Source organism: Rattus rattus, chromosome 15 (assembly GCF_011064425.1).
Source record: "Rattus rattus isolate New Zealand chromosome 15, Rrattus_CSIRO_v1, whole genome shotgun sequence".
NCBI lineage: Eukaryota > Metazoa > Chordata > Mammalia > Rodentia > Muridae > Rattus > Rattus rattus.
In genome coordinates, this window is record NC_046168.1 from 3,395,305 (window position 1) to 3,420,785 (window position 25,481).

Here is a 25,481-nt window from a genome sequence, read left to right on the forward strand (position 1 = left end):
ATAACTACTTTTTTAAAAAAAGAAAACTTAAGAGTGGGTGGTGATGGTACACATGTTTAATCCCAGCACTTGGGAGGCAAAGGCAGGTGGATCTCTGAGTTTGAGACCACCCTGATCTACAGAATGAGTTCCAGGACAGCCAGCACTACACAGAGAAAAGCTAATTCAAAAAAGAAAAAGAAAAGTGAAAAGTTAGGGCCAAGAGTAGTGGCACACCTTTAATCCCAACATTTGGGAGGCAGGGGCAGGAGGACCTCTGCAAGCTCAAGGCCTATATGATCTACAAGCAAGCTCCTAGCCACTCAGGGCTACACAGTAAGACCCTGCCCCCTGCCCTGACACACACATGCACGCACACATGCACGCATGCACACCAAAAAAAAAAAAAAAAACAAAACAAAACAAAAAACAACAACAAAAAAAAAACCCAAGAGCAAAAGTTCAACCTAAATTAAGCACTGAGCTTCCTACAAACAAAACTGTTTCATTTCATAGATACTGAGCTGACATCTTTGAGACCATCCCATGGGCAATCACAAAGTAAGCAGCAGTCTCTTAAGTAGTAAAGAGCAAAGCTTCAATTTACTCCAAATGCTACAATGCTCCAAAAGCTGAGCCTTTATGAATCCAATCACCGCTAAAGTCACAATGAATTCAAAAGGTAAATTCCGTCCCCGCGCTTCACCATTTTAACTATAAATGCAGAAAAAGGAAAAAAACACACCTTTTACCTACAAACAACTAGGTTTAATATATTTTTTGTAAAAAAGCTTCAGAACTGTTAAAAGATGGTAGTTTTTCTCTTGGCATCCATGTCTGAACTACCAAGGATAACAAAGGATGCTCTTTGCCTGGAGAGAATAGAAAAAGGCCACCTGTCTGTTCCTTCCCTCATACTGTTAACATCCTAAAACCAAAAATATCTCAAGCAGACAATGCTGAGAGAGAGCAGCATCACCTCAAAGTGGCTCCGTAGGGTTGTCAGGGTAATGTGCTGCCAGACAGGGTAGTTCTTTGCCACATAGATGGTGCAGTGTGAGGGCCTCTGAACTGGCTGCTTGTCCGTCTTCTGCACAGGAGAAGAAAAGAAATACATGAGTCCTTATGTAATCAAAGATGAGAACACCCATTACCTAGACCATCACACTTAGCAGTTAGAACATACGTGCAGAGACCCTGAACAGTTAGAATATACATACACACTTCAGACCTTTAACTGTTAGAACATACATGTTTCAGACCTTTAACAATTAGAACATACATGCTCCAGACCTTTAACTGTTAGAACATACATGTTTCAGACCTTTAACAGTAAGAACATACATGCTCCAGACCTTTAAGTTAAAGTGTCAGAGCTGTATCCACAGTACACACAGCACTACCCATTTCAATCACTTAGTTTTCATGATGAGGAATGATCTCTTTAAAAAAAAAAAAAACAAAAACTGTTTAAAGGGTAACATCACCTTCCCTTTAGCTGGCATCATGTAATTCTTGAGCCGTAATCTAAGGTCATGTGCTACTTCCATGAGATACTGTGAGGAACGAATCAGGGATTCATCCACGGGACCTGCCACAGGCCATGAGGCATGCATAATTGAATCAGGCTTTTAAAAAAGAGAGAGATTAAACAACACTTGCTTTCCAGGCCCTGCTTACAATTTCACACCACAGCTACCATCTGTAATCGTGTGCCCCAAGTTCAAACCTGACTACACACAGCACACTTCTACAGTCCCTGATCTAATGTTCCCTAGAATTCAAGCTGTGAAGTCTGACTCTACATTCTTAATTAGCATCCATTTGTACAAGCATATTAATACCCACACACATATGCTCACTTTCAAAGAAAATTATGTAATGCTAATTTGCCTAAATTTAATCATTATTATATAAATTACACATGCTCTCGGTTTTTATCCTATTAATACCTTCAGTATTAAAAGTATGGCTTTACAGCATATAGATCACTAGCACATGTCTGCATGTGCTCATGACTAAAGGAACCTGAAACAGGCCAATCTCCTAGGAGAGGTAACTGAACTCACACTGTGACTGCTGACATGCCATCCTTCACATGCAGCCCTCTATGTGCCAGGAGTTTATACTAAAAAGAACATTTATGTAAACATACCCTCACATCTCTGTCTATAAGCACTTCCTTCTGGTATTTACAGCTCCCTAAATTAGTTCCACCTTTTTAACTACTGGAAGAACACAATTACACATGCATTCAAATGTATATCTGAACATAATTCAAATACACATGGGAATTAAATATTATACAGCAGGCATATGATCATATTTTAACACATATACATCGTACATGTACAATGTACAAAGTCTTGCATGAACTTTTCAACCTGTTAGAGTTATGATGATGAACCTATTACTATTCCTGAACTTCTCATAAGGAATAACAGTATCACAAAACTTACTTACTGAGGCCAAACCATACTCCCCAAGACAGTTTAAACCCAACGGCATACCTTTCCCAGCAGTGTCCAGATGTGCTCACACAAATGTGGACAGAATGGAGTCAGAAGGATTGTCTGAACTTCAATAAACCGGAACACAAGCTCTCTGTGCATCCCCTCTGTGGCCAGTTCACGGTACTTGTCTTTTGCAGCCTACACAAATTTCAAATGGTTTGTCATTTTCCTCATTCTCTTCAAAGTGAAGATGAAAAATTCAGTTTCTTGTTTTAATGCATTAAGGATTAGTTTTATAAAAGTTATGATAAATGTTTCACTTTATTTTCTAAACTCTACAATATAAAAACAATCTTCTATTGAGAGAATATCATGCATTTATATTAGTAATTCTCAAGAAAGAAGACTGGGAATGTAGCTAAGTAGCAAGAACGCATGCCTACCACATGCAAGGCCTGGAATTAAAATAAACCAGAAAATTTTCAATTTTTCTCCACAAGAGAACAAAAACCAGTATGAGAATTTCGTTTGTGTTGTCTACCTGGTCTGGAGTGTCTAAGACAGGGCTCTACTGTGTGCCCTAGGTCTCCTCTGCCTCATTTTCATGAGTATGGTCTTTAATCCAGGCTAACCTCAAACTCATGGCAATCACAGTCTTCCAAGTACTAGGAATACAGGCACGAGCCCACCATGCTGAGCCCTTCCTTCCTTCTTCCTTCCTCCCTTCCTCCCTCACCCCCTCCCTCTTTAAAGGCACTTTATGTCTATATCAGTGAGAAATAAAGCTGAACCTCTGAACTGTTCATAAGGTCAGGCTTTGAGCAGTGCCCAGAGCAACATTAACATAAAAGGGTATAAATGCAAGATTTCTATGCTCAGCATTTGGCCTTATTTAACCACATCTAAAAACCAAGTTACATAAATCCCAATGTGACATTTTACAAAACTGGTTGAGTAAAGCTACATGTGGCCCTTGAAATGCCAAACTTGGAAAAACAGCGACACCTTGTGGAAAAACTCCGACAGCATTTGCTCTCATGTTAATGGTAATTAGTCACACCTTTGCCTTCGCAGTTACCAATTCAAAATGCTGTGCGCAGTCAGCCAGGCTGACATATATGTAATTGGAGACAGGAGGACCCCCCCTTAATGATCAAGAAGTAAAATAAGAGCAGAATTTTCTATACTAAGTAGATACCACAGACACATTAATAAAGAAAACTATTTTCGAATCACAATTTATCAGAAAACTTAGAAATTCATTGAAAAGATTGTCAGTCTGTACTTTGGACATGCAATTACTTCATAGCAAGGAGGAAAAGGCGGAAATAGACCATTAATGCTTCCATAGTTAACCCCAAAAGAAGAGCATACCTGAAACTCAAAAAAACCTGTTTTCAACGCTTCTTTAAACATCATCTTTTCATAGTTTTGATCTGTTTTTATAATTCCTGCATTCATTTCACTATTGAATAGGGAAAGAAAATCTATTCAGTTTAAAGGCAACTATATATTTTATGAACTTCATATTATTATCGTATGTTTATATTTGTGTATTACATATTTATGACATATATCTGCCACACAGATTAATAACCAGCGAAATGAGCATGACAGCAGAAACATTACAAACCGCTCAATACCAGGACCAGGGAGTGGCTGCATGAGCATAGCGGTAGCTTCACAAGCATGAGGGCTTGAGTTCAAATGCCCAGGACCCAACGAAAGCCATGTGACACAGTGCATGTTTCAACATCAGTGCTCTGAGTCAAGATGGGAGCTGAGACAGGAGAACCGCAGGAACCACAGTTCAGCCAGCCTGGCACACAGCAGCCCATCTCAAAGGAGATGACAGCAAAGACCAGTGCCTGAGGCTGTGTCCCCTCCCCCTCCCCCCCCCCCTCCCCCTCTCTCACACACACTCACACACAGACACACACACATACTCTCATATACATACACTTTTTAAATTTTTGGTTTAAAAAAAAACTGCCCAACATAAAACTGCTTTGTCCTTAAAACTTTGTCTGCCCTCTTGTATACAATATCAGCTCTCACTATTCAGGGCTCCTGTTTATAACAACACACTTAACACAGTTGACAGTGTTTTGTTATTGTTCTTGGTTGTTATATTTCTTGGTGGTGCTGGGCATGGTGACCTGTAATCCAGGTACTTGGAAGGTTAAGTTTAAGGCCAGCCTAGTGCAGAGTGAGACCCTAACCCCAAACATCTCCTCAATGAAAACATTGTTAATGACACTTAAACACACTATAAAAATCACCTAACTAGTGTGGCAGCCAGGATTTACAGAGGTTGCATGGTAAGTAACGGATATCAGCTATTAGGAAACACATCTCTTATCACCCTAGATTTAATTTGACCTGACCTAGCCCTGATTTCTTTCATCTTTTGTCTCTGAGCTACATGTACTGTGCTTCAAACACCATACTGTTCCCAATGTGCTTTTTCCTTTCCCTGAAAGACTACTGTCGATTTTTTCAAGAAACCCTGAATCCCCAGTCCCCCTTGAACCCTCCTTACACCTATTTCTGAATCCACAGTCAGTACGTGCTATGTCTTTCAAACAAGCCTTACTCATCCTTGTAGTACCAGCATAAGGCCAATTAAATTTTTTAAAAAAAGCTATTTCTTCTTTTCTCTCAACTTGTTTTTCCTGTCTCCATCTTATCCTACTGTAATGCGAGACAGTGGAGGACAGGTTATGACAGGTTTTAGAGATACAGACACGTTCATGTCACAAGTTCCCTAGTTCTAACTACATCGAGGCACTAGTGAAACCGCTAACCCTAGTTTCTTATCTCGAAGGCTGAGCTTGCTACTCTGTCGGTGCCTGAGGGTGCGGGGAGCCTAGTGCCAAGAGGAGCGCATATACCGGAGGCTCTCAACAAAAAGCAACCATTGCTATCATTTAACTTGTTTTAGAAAAAAAGGAAAACAGAAAACCAGACTTGACGACTTCCATGGCATAGCACTGGCCCAAAACTACCTGGCAAACACACGATCATTGAATGAGTTGGCAGGTCCACTTCTCAGGCTGCTGCAGGTGGCCAGCATTTCTTTGACCCACTCTACCCATGTGTACAGACGGAGAATGCCTGCGTCTGCCATGGCTTCCACAAAGTTAGCATCTTCAACAGTGTCGCCAGCATCAGCCAGAGCCAGGCGCATTCCTGAAAGAAAATAAAACCAGTTAGTTAAAAACAGTTACTGACCAGGCAGTGGTGGAGCAGGCCTTTAATGCCAGCACTCTGAAGGCAGAGGCAGGCAGATCTCTGTGAATTAGAAGTCAGCTTGGTCTAGAGTGAGTTCCAGGACAGCCAGGGCTACAGAGAGAAACTGTGTCTTAAAAAAACAAATATATGTGTATATATCTACATTGTACATGTGTGTGTGTGTGCGCATTTGACCTATGTTAGTCAAATATATAAACAAATATGTTTATGTGTATATATGAATACACATACACACAGGCACACACACACATATGTATACACATTACATTTGGTTACCAAAAGCCAGGCATGGTGGTCAGTACCTATAATCCTCGAACTTGGGAGCTAGAAGCAGAAGTTCAAGGTCATCCTTGCTACATAGAAAGTTTCAAGTCATTCCAAGCTACATGAGATTACGTCTCAAAAAAGAAAAAGAAGGAAAAAAAAACCCACACACTCACATTCTAGGAAAAAATTCTGCATTCAGCTGGGTACATGCAAATTAAGAAATAACAAACGTTATAAATGACTGTCCTGGATCAACAGAAAAATCGGCTCCCAACTACTTACAGTACTTTTGTGCCCTTTGTATCACACTTGCATTGTCCCAGCACTCTGAGATGATAACGGCACCCAGGCATGGCTTTGCTATGAGGAGCGAGACAAGCAAACTGAGGCTGAGCCCTCAGGATGAAGAGTGTCTATGGGAGGAATCCCAGGATGGTAGTCTTCATCTATGTGATAAGGGGTGCCATATCTGACAAGTGGGGTCGATCATGTGACTCCGAAGATGTTTGAAAAGTTAAAGGCTTAGAAGAAATTCTGCAGTCTTTAAGATTATGTACAAGGGTCGAGACTGGTGGCAGCAGTGACAGAGGTAGCCTGGCCTCATTGTGAGCAGTTAAGAAATAAATGCATCTGAGGCCGAGATGACAGTCAAACAGGAAGTAGTTTATATGAAGGAGCAACTGCAACCAGAAAGGAAGATGTGGCAGCATCCTTCTTGTTAGCCTCTGATCTGGCAAGTAAAGTAAATAGGAAACAAGAGGATGGGGTGGAGGTGCCAGCTTGCCTTTCCTTAAGGCCTGGGGGCCAGAAGAAGGAGCAAGTACAAGTTAGATCTATGTCCAAAAGCTCTTCCTTGGAGCCAAGAACTTGGAACGCTGGGGAAGAATCAGGGAGTGAGGAGGATCACTCAAGTCCAACCTTCAGTAGAAACGGGGACCTCTGTAATCCACTGTGCAGAAGAGGTATCAATAATGGGTAAATGTAAGAAATTAGTGTGATCAGGAAATATTCAGCATCTGAACTGCTGAAATTAAGGAACATTTTTCAAACAAGCAATGAAAGACCCTGTCTCAGTCTGGCTTGTGAAGCTATGGACCATGAGGGCAGATGGGATCAGTGTAATTGTATGGAGGCAAAGAAAATGAGTTCTGTAACTTCCCATCCCTCCTACGGCAAAGGCTACATAACTGTGACAGTGTGAGGAAAATTGGCCCCTAGTGGACTGGCTTATGAAAGTCATTAGGAACACTTGGTTATCACTCTCCAAAGTCTCCATAAATATCAGGAATTGGAGAACCACAGAGGAGGGACAGGCACTACAGAGGGAACAAGGAAGAGCAGAACTGAGTTTGAACCCAAGGTCACTGGACTAGAGGGAACTCTGTTCACAGAGGTAGTTAAATACATGGTTGATCCAGGGGGACCTCAAGGCTGGTTTGGAGCTAAGTTTTTTTTGGTCGGGCAAGATCTTTAAAAGTAGGAAAGACTTTGGCAGCTCTCGATGACAGACTACCATGTAAAGAGTGTCTATACAGTAGAAGGACAAGCTAGAGGAAATAAGAGAAAAGTAATGCAGAAGGAAGAGGTCTGCGTGGGTTACTCAATGGCAGATGTGACAAGATTTGTGTTGAGCTGCAGTTCCAAAGAAAAGAGTTGATAGAATGCCAAGCCGTGTGCTAACAAGCTTCTCTAAAGCCCGGGAGCAGTTCACAGAAAGCATCCATGGCTCACCAATACAATAGAGATGATCAGGCCCGTCCCAGGAGAGGGTAACGATCCTCCCAGACTCGGGAAAGTACATTTCCCCCCAGGAAAGGTTAATCTAGGGGTGAAGATGGATTGCCCAGTCAGGGACTTCCCCAACAACCAGGTGTGGTGAATAGAGAGAAGCCACTGTGCCAACCTGGGGTCACTCTTACCGAGGGAGGCAGCAAGTGCAGCAGAGGTAAACAGGGCCACATTCACCTTTGACCCCTGACTCAGCCTGAGCAGATCAAGTCAGGCCCATTGAGTTTAGCAGGTATAGAGAAATGTAAAAGACTCCATGGAAGAGCTCCAGGAAACAGAAATGTAGTGGCTCAGAAAGAATGGGGTGGGGGGGTTAGAGGGAGCTAATTAAGTTATTGACTCCTATCTAAGCTGCATACCCAACCTTGATCTGTGGAGGAAGCAACTGATCCGACGGATGGAATACCCATGATGTACTAGACCTTGCTTGTGTTCAACTTTAGTTGTCTTCTTAGTTGTGACGCTCTGAGGCCACCTGACACTTGCTGAGGACAGATGACAGCAGAATTTCAGAGATGTTTAGCCAAGGTCATTGTTGTAACCTAATTGTTACAAGATGGTGGCTCTGGATGTGCCTTGTCCAGCCAATCCTCTGGAGGTTTTGTTATATAGATGGCATAATGCAAACCTGCGTGCCCTGCAGATCTGGAAAGCCATTGGAGAAACATCGGGTACATTGGTACTTCTAACTACTTTGCAACCCAGTGGGGGCTAGGTTAATTAAAAGGAAAAATAAATCCAACATATACCCCCTACATGGGTGAAAAGGCACTCCCATGGGCCATAAGTTTATTGAATAAAAACACCAGTGCCAGGGATGGGGTACCTTCCTGTGAGTTGTTGGCCAGGAAAGCCCCTACGGCTCCACAAATCATAAAAGCCATTACTAGAGCTGGTGGTTGTATACCCAGACAAGACAGTAAGAAACTATTGCCAAAGATACTATATGTGCATGCTTGACCGTAGGACATGGAGAAATTAGCTGGGACTCAAAGGGAAACTCATACCCTGCTGACGGGCTTTTGTAGTGCCTGAGGTGACCATGAAGGCTGCTGGTGGAGAACTGTCACTGCTTGGTGACAGTTCCTGCTTGGCTCTCTGCCCTGTGTGCTAAAATACCAACATACTAGGCAAGATGTGCCTGCTTGTGCAATAGTAGTCAGCTGTCATGGGTAAGACCAACAGCCTTCCATTTGGATTTAAGGCCTGCTCTAAAAGAGGAAATTCATGTCTGGTACTGGAAGCCAGGACAAAAACCTGGTCATGATAGTCAAAGGCCAAAGCATCTGAAAATGGAAGGACACAGCAGACGATGAATAAAGAGAGGCAAGCACTGAGGCTGAGGCAACCAAGGATCTGTCTGGGTTCCCAGCCACCGAAAAAGTCATAAATTCCAATGGAAAAGCAACTACTATGGCTTTACTAGAGGGAGGAGATGCACATGTCGAACTGCCTTCTACAGCATTCCCACCCATACATCACTGTTCTGGTCAGCCTCACGGACTGTGGAGCTTCTGAGAATTCAGGACAATCACCCACAAGTTTGTTGGTCAGCTACTCTGAAGCACACAGAGCAGAGAAACAAGAGAGACCCTCAAAGCAAGGTAGAGAGAGAATCAACTCCAAAGAGCTGTCATCTGTTCACTGTAGACAATGTTGTGAAAAAAACTATCATCTGATGTCCACACATGCGCCACAGTACTGGTGCATTCACACTCACACAAACATCATACAATAAACATCTTAAAAGACTCAAAATACTTCGAATTTTTCTTGAATAAATTATATGAGCAATCCTCGTGATTTAACTTACACACTGTGCTGCTTATCCGCAAAGAAAACATGAGTATTTAAATTTCTGTTAAAGGTAAAAAAATAAGCAACAACCTGAGCCTATCTTCTGCAGCCATGTCTGAATAACAGCTAGGATAAAAATGTACTCACCATCAGCGGAAAACTTGTCAACAGCTTGGCTCAAAGTGAGGAAGTTTCCCGTAGATTTCGACATCTAACATCAACAACAACAACAACAACAACAACAAGGCAGAGATCAGGAGCTAATAATAATTTACATAAATAAAATAATCCAAATCAAGTTAATCAGTGGTCATGACAGTCAAAGGCCAAAGCATCTGAAAATGGAAGGACACAGCAGGTGACGACTAAAGAGAGGCAAGCACTGAGGCTGAGGCAACCAAGGATCTGTCTGGGTTCCCAGCCGCAGAGCAACTAGGACAGGGTCTCACTGTGCCCTCTGAAAGGCTGGGAACACTGGCTTACACAGGGAAGAGCCTTGCTGACCCAAAGTCATTAGGAGCAGAAAGACTCACTCCTGAGGGCCATCAGCAGCATTTAGAGAAGCAGCATTCACAACAGGTTAAGAAAATGCCATATTCTAATAGGCTCTCACGATGTTACCCTGGAGGGAATGGAGCTCATAAAGAGCCACCACCTTCCTCTACCTCCCGGTGCTGAGATGAAAGGCATGTGCCACTGCACCCACCCAAGAGAAGGACTTCTAAAATCACCTTTGGCTTCTAGGGCACTGTCTATCTGACAGGGGACACTGTAACCTGTTCCATCTGCTGTTTATTCGGCCTATATATCCACTGTCACACTTATAAAGACTTGTTCTCATTTTTATTTATGAGTATTTATGTGAGGGTATGAATGTGTGTGAGCATGCACATGCCTAGAGTCCAGAGGAGAGCATGAGATCCTTGGAGCTGTAATGCATGGGTCAGCTGAGAGGTGTGAGCCATGTCTTAGCTCCTACTGTAATACTTAGACCAGCAACCCTGCTGTTAATATTCTGTTACACCAACATTCACTGGAAACCAAAGCTGCTAATGCAGAAATATATACAGTCACTTTTGAGGGAGGGAGGGTGTGTGTGTGTGTGTGTGTGTGTGAGATTTCTAGTGAGCAGGCATTAGAGGGACAGGTGAGGGGAGTCTGTGCAACTTTTTACTTGAGACGATTTACTAAGGTAAATCCTACACAGTCAGCAAAAGGAACAATATTCCTTAAAGTGTTGGGAGGTAGCCAGGTTGGCGGGAATGGTACTAGGATTTCAAGACCCCTGAAGCTCCAAATGCTCTTGTTTCCCAAGAGCTGTAGGTCACAGTACCAAACAGAAAGCCCCGGGCATTCTCTCCTGGGTCACAGCTCTAAGATCTCTATGCTGCTGTCCTCGGCTCTTTCCCTTCACCTCTCTCCTCCAGTCCTAATTTAAATCATTCTTTCTTTTTTTTTTTTTTTTCCCTGGAGCTGGGGACTGAACCCAGGGCCTTGCGATTGCTAGGCAAGCGCCCTACCACTGAGCTAAATCCTCAACCCCAATTTAAATCATTCTTAATACCAGAATCCTAACACACCCCAGGACTATAAAATTTAGTTCGGCTACTGGTCCTAAAAAAGCTCAGATATCTTTTCTTAATTCTAACTAATTCATATTTCTGTTCCTTTTTTCCCTCAGCTGAAGTGCCTTGCCCAGAGTCTCACCTTCTCGGAGTTGAGCAGCAGGTGTCCATTTGCTCGAACGGATACAGGCCACTTGTCACTTCACAGGCACAAGTTGCAAGACAGAAAACAAAAAGTACAACAGAATTACGATCTCCATGATACCCTGAAGTAAATGTTAACAGTGAGCACTTTGTTGAGACAAGACTGTGCATTACAACTGTGGGTGGATTTTGCTTCGCAGTTCTAGGGTTCAGAAACAGAGCTTGGCTTATCCCACAGAAGTGCTCCCTGTGCTGTGCTCCTGTTTTCAACAGGAAGCAACTAAAAGAACCCAAGGATTGGCTCTGTAAGTTATGAAAACAGAAATACAGCAGGGCTCAGCTATTAACAAGATCAGGAAGACCTTGAAAATATGCAATTATGCAAAAGAAACAGAAGAGCATATATACCTTTGCATGAATATAGACATAGCTTTTAATTCCCAGAATATGTATGAACATTTGTTCCAAAAGAAACCAGAAAGGAACCATAATAGCAAAGTAAAGTGGACCAAGTGCAGCAGTAGATGAAAGAAAGCTCATGAGCACCCTGTTATCTCCACACACTGCATCACGCACTCTATAACCTGTCTTAAACTGCTGCACTCCTGCACCGAGCAGATCAGTGCCCTTGATGGCCTGAAATATATACGGCATACTCTTCAGGCTGTTGACGTAAGTCAGGGAGAAGCACACATTCCACATTAATACACACTGTAACAAATCCAACTAACCCTCCGCAGCCTTTCCTTAAGATACTTGAAGCCTTAAGACATCTTTACTGATTATCAATACATGAACCCCTCATAAACTTGATCATTTACCTTTGTTCTGGCCACATGGCCACATGATTGTAAATGTAATATGAAAGATGATTTGGAATCAGATCCTTGCCAGAGGCTCGAAGGTCCACTGGATACCAAAACTCAAATTCCTGCTTCAGCTGATCCAGCTTTTCCTTTGGGATCTGAGTCTTGGGAAATGGAGCATCCTTGAAGAATACATAATCCCAAACATCCCTCGTCATCTGCTGGGGTCTGCATTGAAATAAGTAAACAGGTCACCTAATCATTATTAAAATTTCAGTTATAGTATCAAACAAGAGCAAACAGATTCCCTAAGAACAAGAAGGCATGATAGCATAGGAGGACTGACTTAATCATCTTTCTCAGTTGCACAGTAAAAAAGCAAAATATAACAAAAGACTGTTAACTCTTTTTTTTAAAGACAGTATCTCACTAGACTAAACTGGCCTTCAACTCGCAGAGAATGGCCTACCTCTGCCTCCTACATGCTGACATTAAAAGTGAATGCCCTTTGCTAGCCAAATTCTTGAGAAAAATAAACGTAAAAGAATGAACTTCTAAATATGTAAGCCAAAATGTCACAACATGGGCCGTTAAACAGCATCTTTTCCTTAACTATGTACCAACCTGATGCCCAGTGGAGACTCCGCCTGACCCTGCAGGTCACCCCCCTGCAACAGGTGTGCAACTGTGTAAAACGCCATGTAAATAGTGGAGTCTGAGAGGGATTCAATCAACCACTGCTCATCCCAAGGCAGACGCGTGCCTGCAACACAGAGAGAAAGCAGTTAATGTTGACTGAAGCTGAGACTCACCACCAGAAGCCATCCTCAAGGCTGCTTATCCAGGGCCTTCTGCTGCTGTGCTGGTGTGCGTTGTTGTTATTTTGGTTCGTTTGTGGTGCTAGGAATTGAGCCAGGGCTTTGCACATAGTAGGCAAGCACTCTACCACTGAGCTACATCCCCAACCCTAAGAAGCCCTAAATTCTACTTTAATAATTTATAAAGGAAAGACAAGTATACAAAACCAAAACTGACTGAACCTCTGGAGTCCTTTAATAAAAATATCACGTGGTAGAGAGGGTTTGCTAAGTAAGAAGTCAGCAAGAGTTTGGGAAGTAAGAACTCTTGATTGCAGCGCCTATGTGAAATCCTGAATCCCCTAGCCCTAGCACCATGGGGAGAGACTGGAGGCTCACTGGGGTTCTGGCTGCTAGTCTAGCTGCAGGTTCAACAAGAGACTGTCTCAAAGAAGCAAGGTGGAAAGTGATAAAATAGAGCCAGACTTCCTCCACTGGCCTCCACACATGCACCAGAGGCATGCACACCCTGCTCATGGATGTGCATAGACCTATACATACGCCATGCACACACACAAAGATAAACATACAAACAAGCAAGCAGATGTTAATGAAAGGCCATGTGGGTCAGAGAGGCTCTATCTAGCGTTAGGTAGGTGACAGGGAACCACATCCTGGTTCTTCTCACCAAAACCCATCACATCCTGCTTAGCAAACACCAAAAGGGGTAGGAAAGGTGAAAAATAGTGCACGTTCTGTCCATCTAACACAGTCATTCAAGCACAAGTACGAGAAGTCTGCTGACCTAAACCGTAAGTTCTTGAGCAGGCATGTTCTTGTAGCCAGTCTAAGGAAGCTTCAAAATTCTTCCTGCTCTCCTCGCAGAATCTAAGGAGAACAAAAGCCCAGATGTGTCCTTCTTTCATTAGTCACCCTGCACCCTTCTCAGGTTTCTCCCATCTTACGTTTCCATGTTCTTCAGGCACTGAAATGTCTGTTTCTTCCAGTTCTCATCTCCATAATCCAAGTACCTGGGAATGAACAAAACAAGCTCGTCTTAACATCAGAAACGACCAAAGTGACTCACATAATTTTCCTGCGATAAGCGGGACTAACCATTGGTCACACAGGGCCACAACACACTCATCTGCAGACCTCGACATCACTTGTTTTTCTGGCTCCATGTAGATAAGCGCATCTCCCTAAAGGAAGGTAAATAAAGACAGGGCAGGTGTCACATCCAAGCCAGTCTTCCCTTCCCCAGGCTGGTGTTGTGTGTCTTTCCCTGCAGTCCTGCTTCTGAGCACTTCATCAACTGGACCTCTTCACAACTACTCATCATCCTAGCCCCTTCTAATCTTACAGCTTGAGGGCTGGGCTTCTTATGAGAGCTTTCCATCTTTGTTATAAAAATACAAAGAAAATTGTAAGAAAAACTAAATGCATGATACTACTGTTTTTAAAAAAAAAAAAAAAATCTAGGGGTCTGGAGAGATGGCTCAGTGGTTAAGAGCACTGACTGCTCTTTCCAGAGGTCCTGAGTTCAATTCCTGGCAACCACATGGTGGCTCACAACCATCTATGAATAAAGGAGACTAAAAAAATAAATAAGAGTTGGGGATTTAGCTCAGCGGTAGAGCACTTGCCTAGCAAGCGCAAGGCCCTGGGTTCGGTCCCCAGCTCCGAAAAAAAAAAAAAAAAAAAAAAAAAAAGAGTTTAAAAATAAATAAATAAAAGAAAGAAAATCTATATTATATATATAGAGATTAAACATTAAAAAATTATTATAAGCTTCAGAGACATTACAAATTCAGTCCTAAATAGAAAAATAACAATTTACTTAATTTTGGTGTTTTGAGGCAGGGTTTCATTTAGCCTAGGCTAGCCTCACATCTGCTATGTAACAGAGGATGATCCTAAACTTCTGATCCTCCTGCCTCTACCTCCCAAGTATTGAGATTGGTATGCACCACCACATGGGCTCCAATTTTATTTATTTTTTTACTTGATGTAAATATTTCTTAATACATTGTAAAGCCAAGCATTTTAAGCTAGGATAATTTTTAAACTAAAATCCTATATTATCATTACCAAAATGACTCACTGCTCTGTACTTAAAATTTAGTTCTTAAATCTAAACTAAATAGCTGTGTTTTTGGTTTGTAAACAGTGAATTAGAAATAGACATGTAACTCCCTCTAAAAATTCCAGTGCCTCGCAATAAAGAAGATGAAGACAAGCAGAATGGGGAAAGGAAAAGGCTGAGCGAGTGAGGGCTGCTCCACAGGAAGGAGGCCAGCGAGGCTGGGTGAGCAAGTGACAGCCTCCAGCAGCAATGAGAGGGGGTGTGTGTGGCTGAGTAGGAGAGAGGCTGCAAGTATATCAAAGGCCCTAGGTTGAAGTCCATGCAAAAGCATCAAACAAATGAAGAAAGATGATGGTTTCAATGTCAGCCTGGGCTATACTAGGAGGCCATCCCAAAAAAAGCAAACAAAACAAAACATAGCCAAGTGTAGTACACGCCTGTAATCCCAGCACTCAGGAGGTAGAAGCAGACGGATCTCTGTGAGTTAGAGGACAAACAAAACCACCAACCCCCCCCCAAAAAAAAACAACACATCATAAACATTTAGGTTAGAGATCTATTAGAGAAAGCTGTGCATAGCAGCTCACATCTGTAATCCCACCCTTTGGGAGACTGGAAGAGGAGGATTGTCACAAATCTGTACACAGCCTAGACAACAAAGTGAGACGATGTCTCAGAAAAGAGAGAGGAACAGATGGATGTCCATATTAAAATAAGCAACACAGTTGAAAGCTGTCCCCTCCAAAGATAAACTAAAAAGAATGTGGAAGGACAAAGTAAATGTTAGTGTGCACTGTGTGTGTGTGTGTGTGTGTGTGTGTGTGTGTGTGTGTGTGTGTGTGTGTGCGCGCGCGCACAGACAGCATCCTTCAGGGGCCATCTTTTCTTCCCTTGGGAGACAGGACTCTCACTGGCCTGGGGCTCACTAAGCAGGCTAGTGAGGCAAACCCCAGGAATCTGCCTGTCTCACCTCTCCAGGGCTGGATATCAGCATGCATCATCACATAAGTATGGATTCCAAGACTGGACCTCAAGCCTCCCCCCAAGCCTGTTTGGTTATGGAGCTGTTATGGAGCCAGCACCTAGGTTAGCGGTACACTCGTGTTTCTCTCTCTCTCTCTCTTTTTTTTAAAGATTTATTTATTTTATATACATGAGTACACTGTAGCTGTCTTCAGACACACCAGAAGAGGGCATCAGGTCTCATTATAGATGGTTGTGAGCCACCATGTGGTTACTGGGATTTGAACTCAGGACCTCTGGAAGAGAAGTCAGTGCTCTTAACCACTGAGCCATCTCTCCAGCCCTACACTCGTGTTTCTCAAGCCTGTGCCTCTTGGTTAGAGACGAATCACCAGCTTTGTTTCTTTAATTCGTTAACATAAAGACCACTGTGTCTATATTATGACGGTCAAACTTTAAGAGGTAAGTAGCTCTAAGGTGAAAAGGCGAAGCAGTGCAAAAAAAGGACCCTTCCAGTGGTCACTGCCAGATACACTGCCAAAGTTCTCTGGGTGAGCCCTGCACATACCAGCTTTTGTTTTCTTTGTTGTGGAGGAGGGGAGTGTTGAGACAGGATCTGCATACCCAGGCTATCCATGAAATTGAATGTCCCTGCCTCTACCTCCTAGACACTGAGATGACAGGGATGCACGACAACACAGGACACACCTCAGCCTTGGAGCACAATCTCATCCCTATGACAGGACATGTAAATAAATGAGCTCAAATAGGCCTGTTTCCTGCTGTAACGCCTTGTTCTGTTTTTCATACAGTGCTAGATCCTACTACATAACACGTGCTAATAATACTCTTAGGCCAACTGGTTAACTGCTTTTCCCAGACAGCCTCCAGAAGACAGGATAGCACATACAGCATCAATCATGTTTTTCTGAATAGTCTTCTTTACATGTTGGATCTTCTGCCCTTTAAATCCATCCACTAGCATTACCTACAAGGAGGAGGGGGAAAAACATACAAAACAATTAAAATTTGCTTCAAGTTTCCCTGAATGTATTTACCTCGTCAAACCCAAAGTACTTTTAGAATAACATTATCACATTTATTATAGCCATAACTTTCTTTTGATACGATTGACACAACTGATGATAACATATAACATTGGTCTTTCTGTAAATATAACTGGGTCTAGTCCACTTGTCTTTCTGTGGCTGTAGCTAATGACAGCAGAGCTAGGAAGATACACTCACTTTTATACTCAAGCATCCACATGGAGACAATTCTTCTATACTAGCAGTCTTCAACCTGTGGGTTGTGTTATGACCCCTTTGGCAATCACATATCAGATATCCAACATATCAGGTTCATTAAAGTAGCAAAATTACAGTTATGAAGTAGCAACAAAATAACTTTATGGTTGGAGTCACTACACATGAGGAACTGTGTTAAAGGGTCACAGCATTAGAAAGATTGAGAAACACTGTACCATGATCATTCTGGTGGTTTAGAGGGAACCAAATATATTCCATTCAGGCTCCTCTTATCCAACCCTGCCTGCTACAGGCCACTATAGGCCTGATCTTTCAACTTCTTACTTAGTGGGAAAATTTAACACTAAAGCAAAGAATTAACTCAGAGCATACAGTTACAAATAAAAACAATAAAAATTATGACTTACACCATCATAAAATCCTCTTAGATACAATTTCTCCTTTGCCTCTGCAAGTTTTTCACGGTCATTCTGGCTCTGAATTTTCAGCTCGTCACAAACGGTCACAGCAGGAAGATTTCCAATCCCTGGGATTTCAAGGACTGGCACCTGCAGAGAACACCAGAATGTACTCATGCTGAAAGCAGACACAATCCGTGGGATGTGGGCCTCTGCCACTAATGCTCTGCAAAGTGGCCTTGGGTTTTAGCATCACCAGGCAGTGGCACACACTCAGTGCCCACAAACCACCAGCCTGCAGACGGATGTATGCACCCTTACCACAGGAGCAACACATGCAGCCCCTGCTCTCGCTCCGCCTCACACCTCACTGAATAACTAACGGGCAAGAACTGGAGATGTGAACTATTTTTATGAATGGTTTCAAGTTTATGTTAAACTCTTGAAGTCTTTCCTGTGCTGAGGATCACATCCAAGTTCACTCCTAGACTCTTCAGTCTTCAGACCTTTCTTCTGAAGGTAGAAATCAACAAACACTAAGCAGCCTGCAAGGCTACAAAATAAATATTCATGAGTTGGGTGTGGCCTGGTGCCATCTTTACAATGCAGGGAATTAATCATACTAAGTCAGCGTACTATGAAACTGCACTCGACATGACTGCGGCGGCGAGTAGAAGGGAATGTGTACTGGTCATTTTTCTCTTAGTTATGTACAATAGGAAATTAACAAATCAAAGTATGAAAATTCCCTCTCTTATATTGAAACCCTACCAATTATTTATTTTTGTTACAAGGAAAACATGAAAATGCCTCTTTTTTCCCCTCTGATAAAGATGTGTCAAGCCTGTACACACTCATATACTCACCGGTTCAAAGGGCAGGACCATGTCATCTCTGATTCCATACTTTGTTCGTAAGGCCTACAGAAAATTCGTAAGTTAATATTAATGCTCAATTCTGTTACTGGTACAATCAATAAGAAAAGCATATTCAATCCCCACCCCCATTCCCCGCCCTTAGGCAAGACTTTACTATGTAGCCTATGCTGGCCTTGTACTTAAGGTCTACCTGTCTCAGCCTCCCGCTTGCCTGGCTTTAAACTTCTCTTCCATTATTTGTTCTCTCCATAGAGAATAATTTTTAACTTTATCAAATATTTCATCAAGGTTCCTGTGACCTTTTAAAACTCAGTAGTTTACTTTAATGTGAATGGCCTTCAGGCATGTCCAATATTTTGACATTATGACAAAACCTGTTATCAATACAGTTCCAGATTAAGAACTAGGCAATCAACTTGCAAAGAAAACTTCATGTTTTAAATTAGTTTATGATGTTTTTCACTGAGCCTCATCCACAGCTATCCTGTGACAAATGTAATCCACAGGCCACAGGTTGAACATGCCTGGAGAACTGCAGTCAGAGGGCCAATGCACACAGACATCCACACAGCACTCCGGTTAAGGCTGTAATGAACATATGAAGATGAAAGGCTTTCCTGGGGCTGGGAGAAAGAGTCAGTGGCTGAGAGCACCTGCTGCACAAGCATGAGGACCCGAGTTCAAATCCTCAGCACACATGTGAGAAGCCAGGCATCCTAGTAACCCGAGCACTGCACAAGGTGGGGAAGAGAATCCCCTGAGACCGGCTACCAACCTAGCTCCAGGTTCTGCAAGTGACCACAGGTGTGCCACTCTGTCCTCTGTGGGGGCACGCACTTACCACACAGACAGCCTTCTCAAATTTGTTATAGATTTGTCCTCAAAAGTCCAACCACAAACATCCCAACCCTAAAAACCAGGTGAGCGGAAACAGTCCAGAGACAAGCATGTATGTTCTTAGCCTTGTCTCCCAGCTGCTCCGCAGTACCTGGAACATACCATGCTGAATTAAAAACAAGGACATGAAAGGAACACTTGCTTGCTTTTTCTTCAAGTCTCTGAGTGCCGCAAAATCATCCGGGGAATCAGAAGGAACGCTTGTGACCACCCCAGTGCCTTATAAAAGACAGAATGGAATTAACTAATACAGTCAGAAGGCGACTAGCAAAGCATTCTAACAGCAAAGTCCATACCTTTATCCTCCTTAATGGTCAGCATAGGGAGAACATAGACCACCTTATAGCATGTCAGGGGTGCAGAAAGTGAAGCCCCAAGGATTTCCTGCAGAAAGAACAGCAAAAAGGTGAAGAAAGGCAGCTGCAGTGACAGAAAATTAAAGTAATATTGAAAGTTTAAGGTTAAGAAGCTCCCACTGAAAAGTATATGGATGCCCCCCCCCCCGAGATCTGCATCTGCACAAAGCAGTTGTTGCAGCTACTGAGACAGTGAAAAATGAAAACGGTTTGAGATGCTCTCACAACAAAAATGGGGAGTCTGTGAGGGACTGCTGATTATGAAGCATCGTTCTGTATCATTCCACCATAAGTGTACATAATTTTCCCACTAAGTAAACGGAATAAAGGAAAAGGAAAATCATTATTCTATGATTTAAAAAAATGGTTAAAAATAATCTAAAATGAGAATACCAACTTGACAATAGCAATCTTAGTATACTAACACCTGTACTGCTTGTGACATTGTATTTCTTGAGAAAAACAGTATCAAGACCCATAGCAAGAGCTACAAAATGTCCAAAATGGGCTAGCAAGATGGCTCAGCAGGTGAAGGCACTTGGCCACCAAGTCTAACAACTGTCATTAAATTCCTAGAATGCATGTGGTAAGAGAGAAATGACTTCCAAAAGTTGTTCTCCATACATACTGCAAAACACACGTTACACACACATGTACATATGCACAAACTAAGCAACATAAAAAAGAAACCTACCAAACACTACCTTATTTACACTAGTAAAACACTACAGTAGTGCTTTTCAACCTTCCTAATGTTTTGAACCTTTCATACAGTTCTTCATGTTGCAGTGACCCCCAACCATAAAATTATGTCGTTGATACTTCATAACTATAATTTTGCTACTGTTATAAACCATAATGTAAATAAATATCTGATATGACTCCCCCAGAGGGTCTTATCCCATAGGTTGAGAACCGCTACACAAAACCATTGCTTTCAATGACCAAAAAATTAGGTAATAAACAAAATATCAAATCAAGAAGATAGAATTCTACTTATCTATATAATTATGAATTCAAATTAAAGTAAAAAAAAAATTCCCGATTGCCTCAAAAAAATTAGAAAATGTGACATTGGGCCTATCTCCCCTGTCTGCCTGTCTGTCTGTCTGTCTGTTTCCCTCTCCTTTTAGAATGCCTCATACCTCACTCTGTAAGTCAGGCTGGCGTAGAGTTAATAATAGTGATCCTCCTGCCTTTACTTCCTGAAGACCACGCAGCTCTGGACCTGTACTTGCATAAGGAAACAAAGGGCCTGCAGCTTCACACTCATTCTACCTCATTCTACACCATTCCATTGTATTGGTGTGCGTGCGTGCGTGCGTGCGTGCGTGCGTGCGTGTATACTGTTGTAGAATCAGCAGTCATACGGGTACAATTTACATACCACAGCAGTTTTAAAGGCTGAAATCAAAAATATGTTCTAACTAACATTGTAAGAAGGTGCATTAAGAACAGGAAATGGGCTGGAGAGATGGCTCAGAGGTTAAGAGCACTGACTGCACTTCCAGAGATCCTGAGTTCAATTCCCAGCAACCACATGATGGCTCACAACCACCTGTAATAGGATCTGATGCCCTCTTCTGTTGTGTCTGAAGACAGCAACAGTGTACTCAGATACTTTGAAAAAAAAAAAAAAAACCTGCCCCATCACATTAACACTGAGTATCATGAACATGCCTGTAATCCCAGCACTCAGAAGGCAGAGACAGGATATTTAAAGTCATCATTGGCTATGTAGCAATCTTAATGCTAGCCTGGGCTACATAAGTGCCTTTCTCAAAAACAAACAAACAAAAACAGCAGCAACAACAACAACAAACCCCGACAACATAAGAAATAAAACTCAACTAAAAGCAAGACAATAGTCTATCACATTTTTCCTGTAAAAGGAACCAAGGACATCATTTACTAAATAGGAGAAAAGTAGTTCTCATTCCAATCTCAGGAACACAGTTTTACAAAAACATTACTCTCGTGGAGCTATTAACCCAAGGAAGAACTATGTATTCTTTAATCAAATACTTCTAAGTTGAAACAAAGTCCAAAACCACGACTTTAGGGATAATGCAGTTACTGCTATCCAGTAAATAAAAAGGCAATCACACACAGCACATATATAAGCCACAAACAGAATGCTGGGGTTGGCTGGACACACAGAACATTCCAACAGGTCAAGTTCAAGTACAGCACTTAGCATGGATGAAGAGGGGCAGAGGCCCCTTTGGAGGCGTGAGGATTCGGCATGGCAGAGCCTTCTAATGAACACTAGGACAGCTCTGTGCCTTGACTTGAGTGGGGCTTGCTTAAGCCAATACACATGAAACAAGTCAGCAGAACAAAAATGCCCTGCACACATTACCCCTCGGATAGTTTAAGTATAAGGATTTTTGATGGTTTTTTTCCAGTTCTACCAATAATACTTCCCTCTAATTATACAAGTGAAAATTGAGAGTATGCTCCCCAACTCACCTCTCCCATTAACTCCTTCACAACCGGCACCACGCCATTGTGCTTGGTGAAGCCTTGGTATGACATATTCCTGGCTGCTCTCTGGGTACAGATGAATATGTCTCCATTTGCTGTCTCAAACCCAATGTATTTCATATCAGGCCGAACCCAACAATTTGTCTGTCCAAACATAGTCTCAGGTCTGAGTGTGGCAGCTACTAGGAAGATATTTTTCCCTTTCAGGCCACTAAGAAGAAAAGCATATATTTATATTAAAATTATGGATTCCCTCATAGTTACCTGATTGTTCAAAATGATAAATCAAGCCAGATATATTGGCATCCATAATCTTAGTTCCCAGAAGGCTGAGGTAAGAGCACTAGGCTGCAAAGCAAAACCCAGCCTTCAAATTAATAATAATAATAATAGTAGTAGTAGTAGTAGTAGTAGTAGTAGTAGTAGTAGTAATAGTAATAATAATTTTTAACAAACCTACCTTAATTTTGATGGGTATGGGTCAAGCACCTTCAGTTTGACTAGGGTATATTCCTGAGGTCCAACACCCTAAACAAATAAACAAGGCAAACCTCTAAGGGAAAAGATGTGGATTCAACCTGCTAGTTATGGAGGAATCTGCTTCTAATTTCTGACATCAACTCAAGCCCATGGGAATGAATTCTTCTGTCTAATGAGAGAGTGCTCTTGGTGTGGGTACACTAAAGAGTATTACAGTAACTATTTGGTGTCCGAGATAATCACCTCTCCAGTTTGTCTGTCATGATCCATGCAAGGCTGTCCATCTTTTGGGGAATAAATAGTGTACCTAAAAAAAGAGCAGTAAGCAGTAAATATTGTCATATAATTCAAGTTACATTGTAACTTAACCAATGTCAATAATACTGTACAAGTGTGAATCATAGCTAACCCCCTCGTCTGAGCCAGTGTCTATAAATCTATTAGTTATGCTTTGATGAGTGGTTCTGTAAGCATAGCTACTAACGTCTACACCTTCATGAAAGGGTACACTCCTGAGAACTATGGACTAACCTGAGCCTTTGGTAATGAAACAAAACTTTAAGATAAATTCACATATGAACTATAAGTCACTTTTACTTGATCTACACATAGAAGTATATGCCAAAAAAAATAAAATAATTCTGCTAGTGGTTTGCTAGGAATACTGAACAGAATCATCCCATTCTCTCTGGTTCTAGTTGCTGAAAATAAAAAAAAACTCAGAGAAATTAAGACACTGACCAGCAAGAACCTGAAAATGTAGCTCAGGGACAAAATGCCTGTTAAGAAGTTACAAGGTCCTAAACTCAACACACACACACACACAAAATGAAAATAGAAAAATAAGACACTGTCAAGAGTAAACAAAAACAGGGGTTGGGGATTTAGCTCAGTGGTAGAGTACTTGCCTAGCAAACGCAAGGCCCTGGGTTTGGTCCCCAGCTCAGAAAAAAGGAAAAAGAAAAAGAAAAAAAAAAGAGTAAACAAAAACAAAAGATACAACAAACAAGGAGAGAGTGATGAAAAAAGAGAAAAGAGATAGGACAGACAGACGACAGATGGGTGGACACACAGAACACATATACTGAACTGTACTGCAAGAATTATGGTTTTTACTTTATTATACTGAAAGAAAACAAACTCACCGCTTCCCAAATTTAATTTTATTTCTTTCTCTTAAAGTTAAAAATTGCCACCTGACAAAAGAATCATAGTAAGGATTCACATCCGTGGTGATGAAGGAACGCCGCCAGTCTACCTAGAGAAAAAAAAGAGAAAGAGAATTCTTTCTTTAAAAAAGCATTTATTTATTTTATGAGTGCACTGTCGCTCTCTTAAGGGTACCAGAAAATAGCATTGGTTCCCATTACAAGTGGTTGTGAGCCACCATAGGGTGCTGGGAACTGAACTCAGGACCTCTGTGAGAGCAGTCAATACTCTTAACCCCTGAGCCATTTCTCCATCCCCAAAAGGATAATTCTTTTTTTTTTTAAGATTTACTTATTTATTTTATGTATATAAGTGCATTATAGCTGTCTTCAGACACACCAGAAGAAGGCATCAAATCCCATTACAAATGGTTGTGAACTACCATGTGGTTGCTGGGATTTGAACTCAGAACCTTGGGAAGAGCAGTCAGTGCTCTTAACTGCTGAGCCACCTCTCCAGCCCCAAGATAATTCTTATAACAAGGATTCTTATAAGTCAACTATTTACCTTCCTACTCTTTACTACAAAATTAAATCATGTATTAAAAATTTCCAGCTCCATATATTGAATACATATAAATCATTAAAATATTTTGTTTAATTGATAGGCTTAACATACATATACTTGCTGGGCATCCCCACACTCAGGAAGGAGGCAGAGACAAGAGGATTTCTGAGTTTGAAGTTAGCCTGTTCTACAGAGTTCCAAGCCACCTAGGGATACACAGAAAAACTCTCTCTAGAAAAACAAGAAACTAAATAAAAAAATAAAACCATTCTTACACATTAGCTAACATATAATATTTACAATAAATTTAATAAATAATATAGTCAACATACTCAAGTTAAACTTTATTATCTTCATATTCTTTAAATAAAATCCCTTTCTATCATTTGCTAATAAATTTACTCTGATAAGACAGATATTGAAGTTTTTCTTCCTTACATTAAGCCCCAGTAGTTGCCAATCTAATTCAAATTATTTTTGACATTCAGCCAAAATATATTATTGTAGATTTAAGTTTTCCATATATTTTTTATTTTAACACCAAAGGTGATGGCATACCTTCAAACCTATTTTCTTCAGATCCTGAACAGCCAGTGGTGGGAAATAATCAAGCCAATGTTCTGCTTCAGAAAACTTCGCGATGTCTTCATCAGAGAGCCCAAGGGATTTCATAATGTTCCACTGGTACTTAGAAGATCCTGCTTTGGCAGCGGCTTTACTCTGAAAACACACACAAACTCCATTAAAGCACGCCCAACCAGACTACAGTAATTTAATTTAGTGATCCTATTTGGTAATTCTGTTTGTTTCTTTTTAAGAAAGGGTCTCACTGTGTAGCCCTAGCAACACACACACACACTCACACTCACACTCACACACACTTTCTAAATCAAGTAAATCTAAGCAATTATGAGTGAATACTGCTGATGCAGAAGACACACATTTGATTCCCAGCAACCATGTCAGGTTGTTCTCAACTGCCTGTAACTCCAGTTCCAGGAGATTCAACACCTTCTTCCAGACTCTGTAAGTACCCTCATATAATATACTCACACAAAGACATACACATATACACATAATTAAACATAAATCTTTAGGGAC

At 41.5% G+C, this 25,481-nt stretch overlaps 1 protein-coding gene across 1 annotated transcript in view; it reads right to left on the reverse strand.

The window, feature by feature from the left end:
- The window catches only part of Lars1 (leucyl-tRNA synthetase 1), a 48,352-nt gene that overhangs the window by 12,970 nt on the left and 9,901 nt on the right, over nt 1-25,481 (reverse strand). The window contains exons 5-26 of the mRNA XM_032885400.1: nt 24,939-25,100; nt 23,810-23,922; nt 22,908-22,971; nt 22,645-22,712; nt 22,170-22,395; nt 19,638-19,725; nt 19,484-19,560; nt 18,433-18,486; nt 17,576-17,716; nt 16,811-16,888; nt 13,968-14,053; nt 13,817-13,882; nt 13,657-13,739; nt 12,679-12,817; nt 12,070-12,282; nt 11,247-11,304; nt 9,687-9,750; nt 5,441-5,624; nt 3,807-3,897; nt 2,490-2,630; nt 1,467-1,607; nt 959-1,069 (exon numbers count right to left, since the gene is read on the reverse strand). Of these exons, the coding sequence (XP_032741291.1) occupies nt 959-1,069; nt 1,467-1,607; nt 2,490-2,630; nt 3,807-3,897; nt 5,441-5,624; nt 9,687-9,750; nt 11,247-11,304; nt 12,070-12,282; nt 12,679-12,817; nt 13,657-13,739; nt 13,817-13,882; nt 13,968-14,053; nt 16,811-16,888; nt 17,576-17,716; nt 18,433-18,486; nt 19,484-19,560; nt 19,638-19,725; nt 22,170-22,395; nt 22,645-22,712; nt 22,908-22,971; nt 23,810-23,922; nt 24,939-25,100 (2,448 nt within the window). The remainder of the gene's footprint in view (nt 1-958; nt 1,070-1,466; nt 1,608-2,489; nt 2,631-3,806; nt 3,898-5,440; nt 5,625-9,686; nt 9,751-11,246; nt 11,305-12,069; nt 12,283-12,678; nt 12,818-13,656; nt 13,740-13,816; nt 13,883-13,967; nt 14,054-16,810; nt 16,889-17,575; nt 17,717-18,432; nt 18,487-19,483; nt 19,561-19,637; nt 19,726-22,169; nt 22,396-22,644; nt 22,713-22,907; nt 22,972-23,809; nt 23,923-24,938; nt 25,101-25,481) is intronic.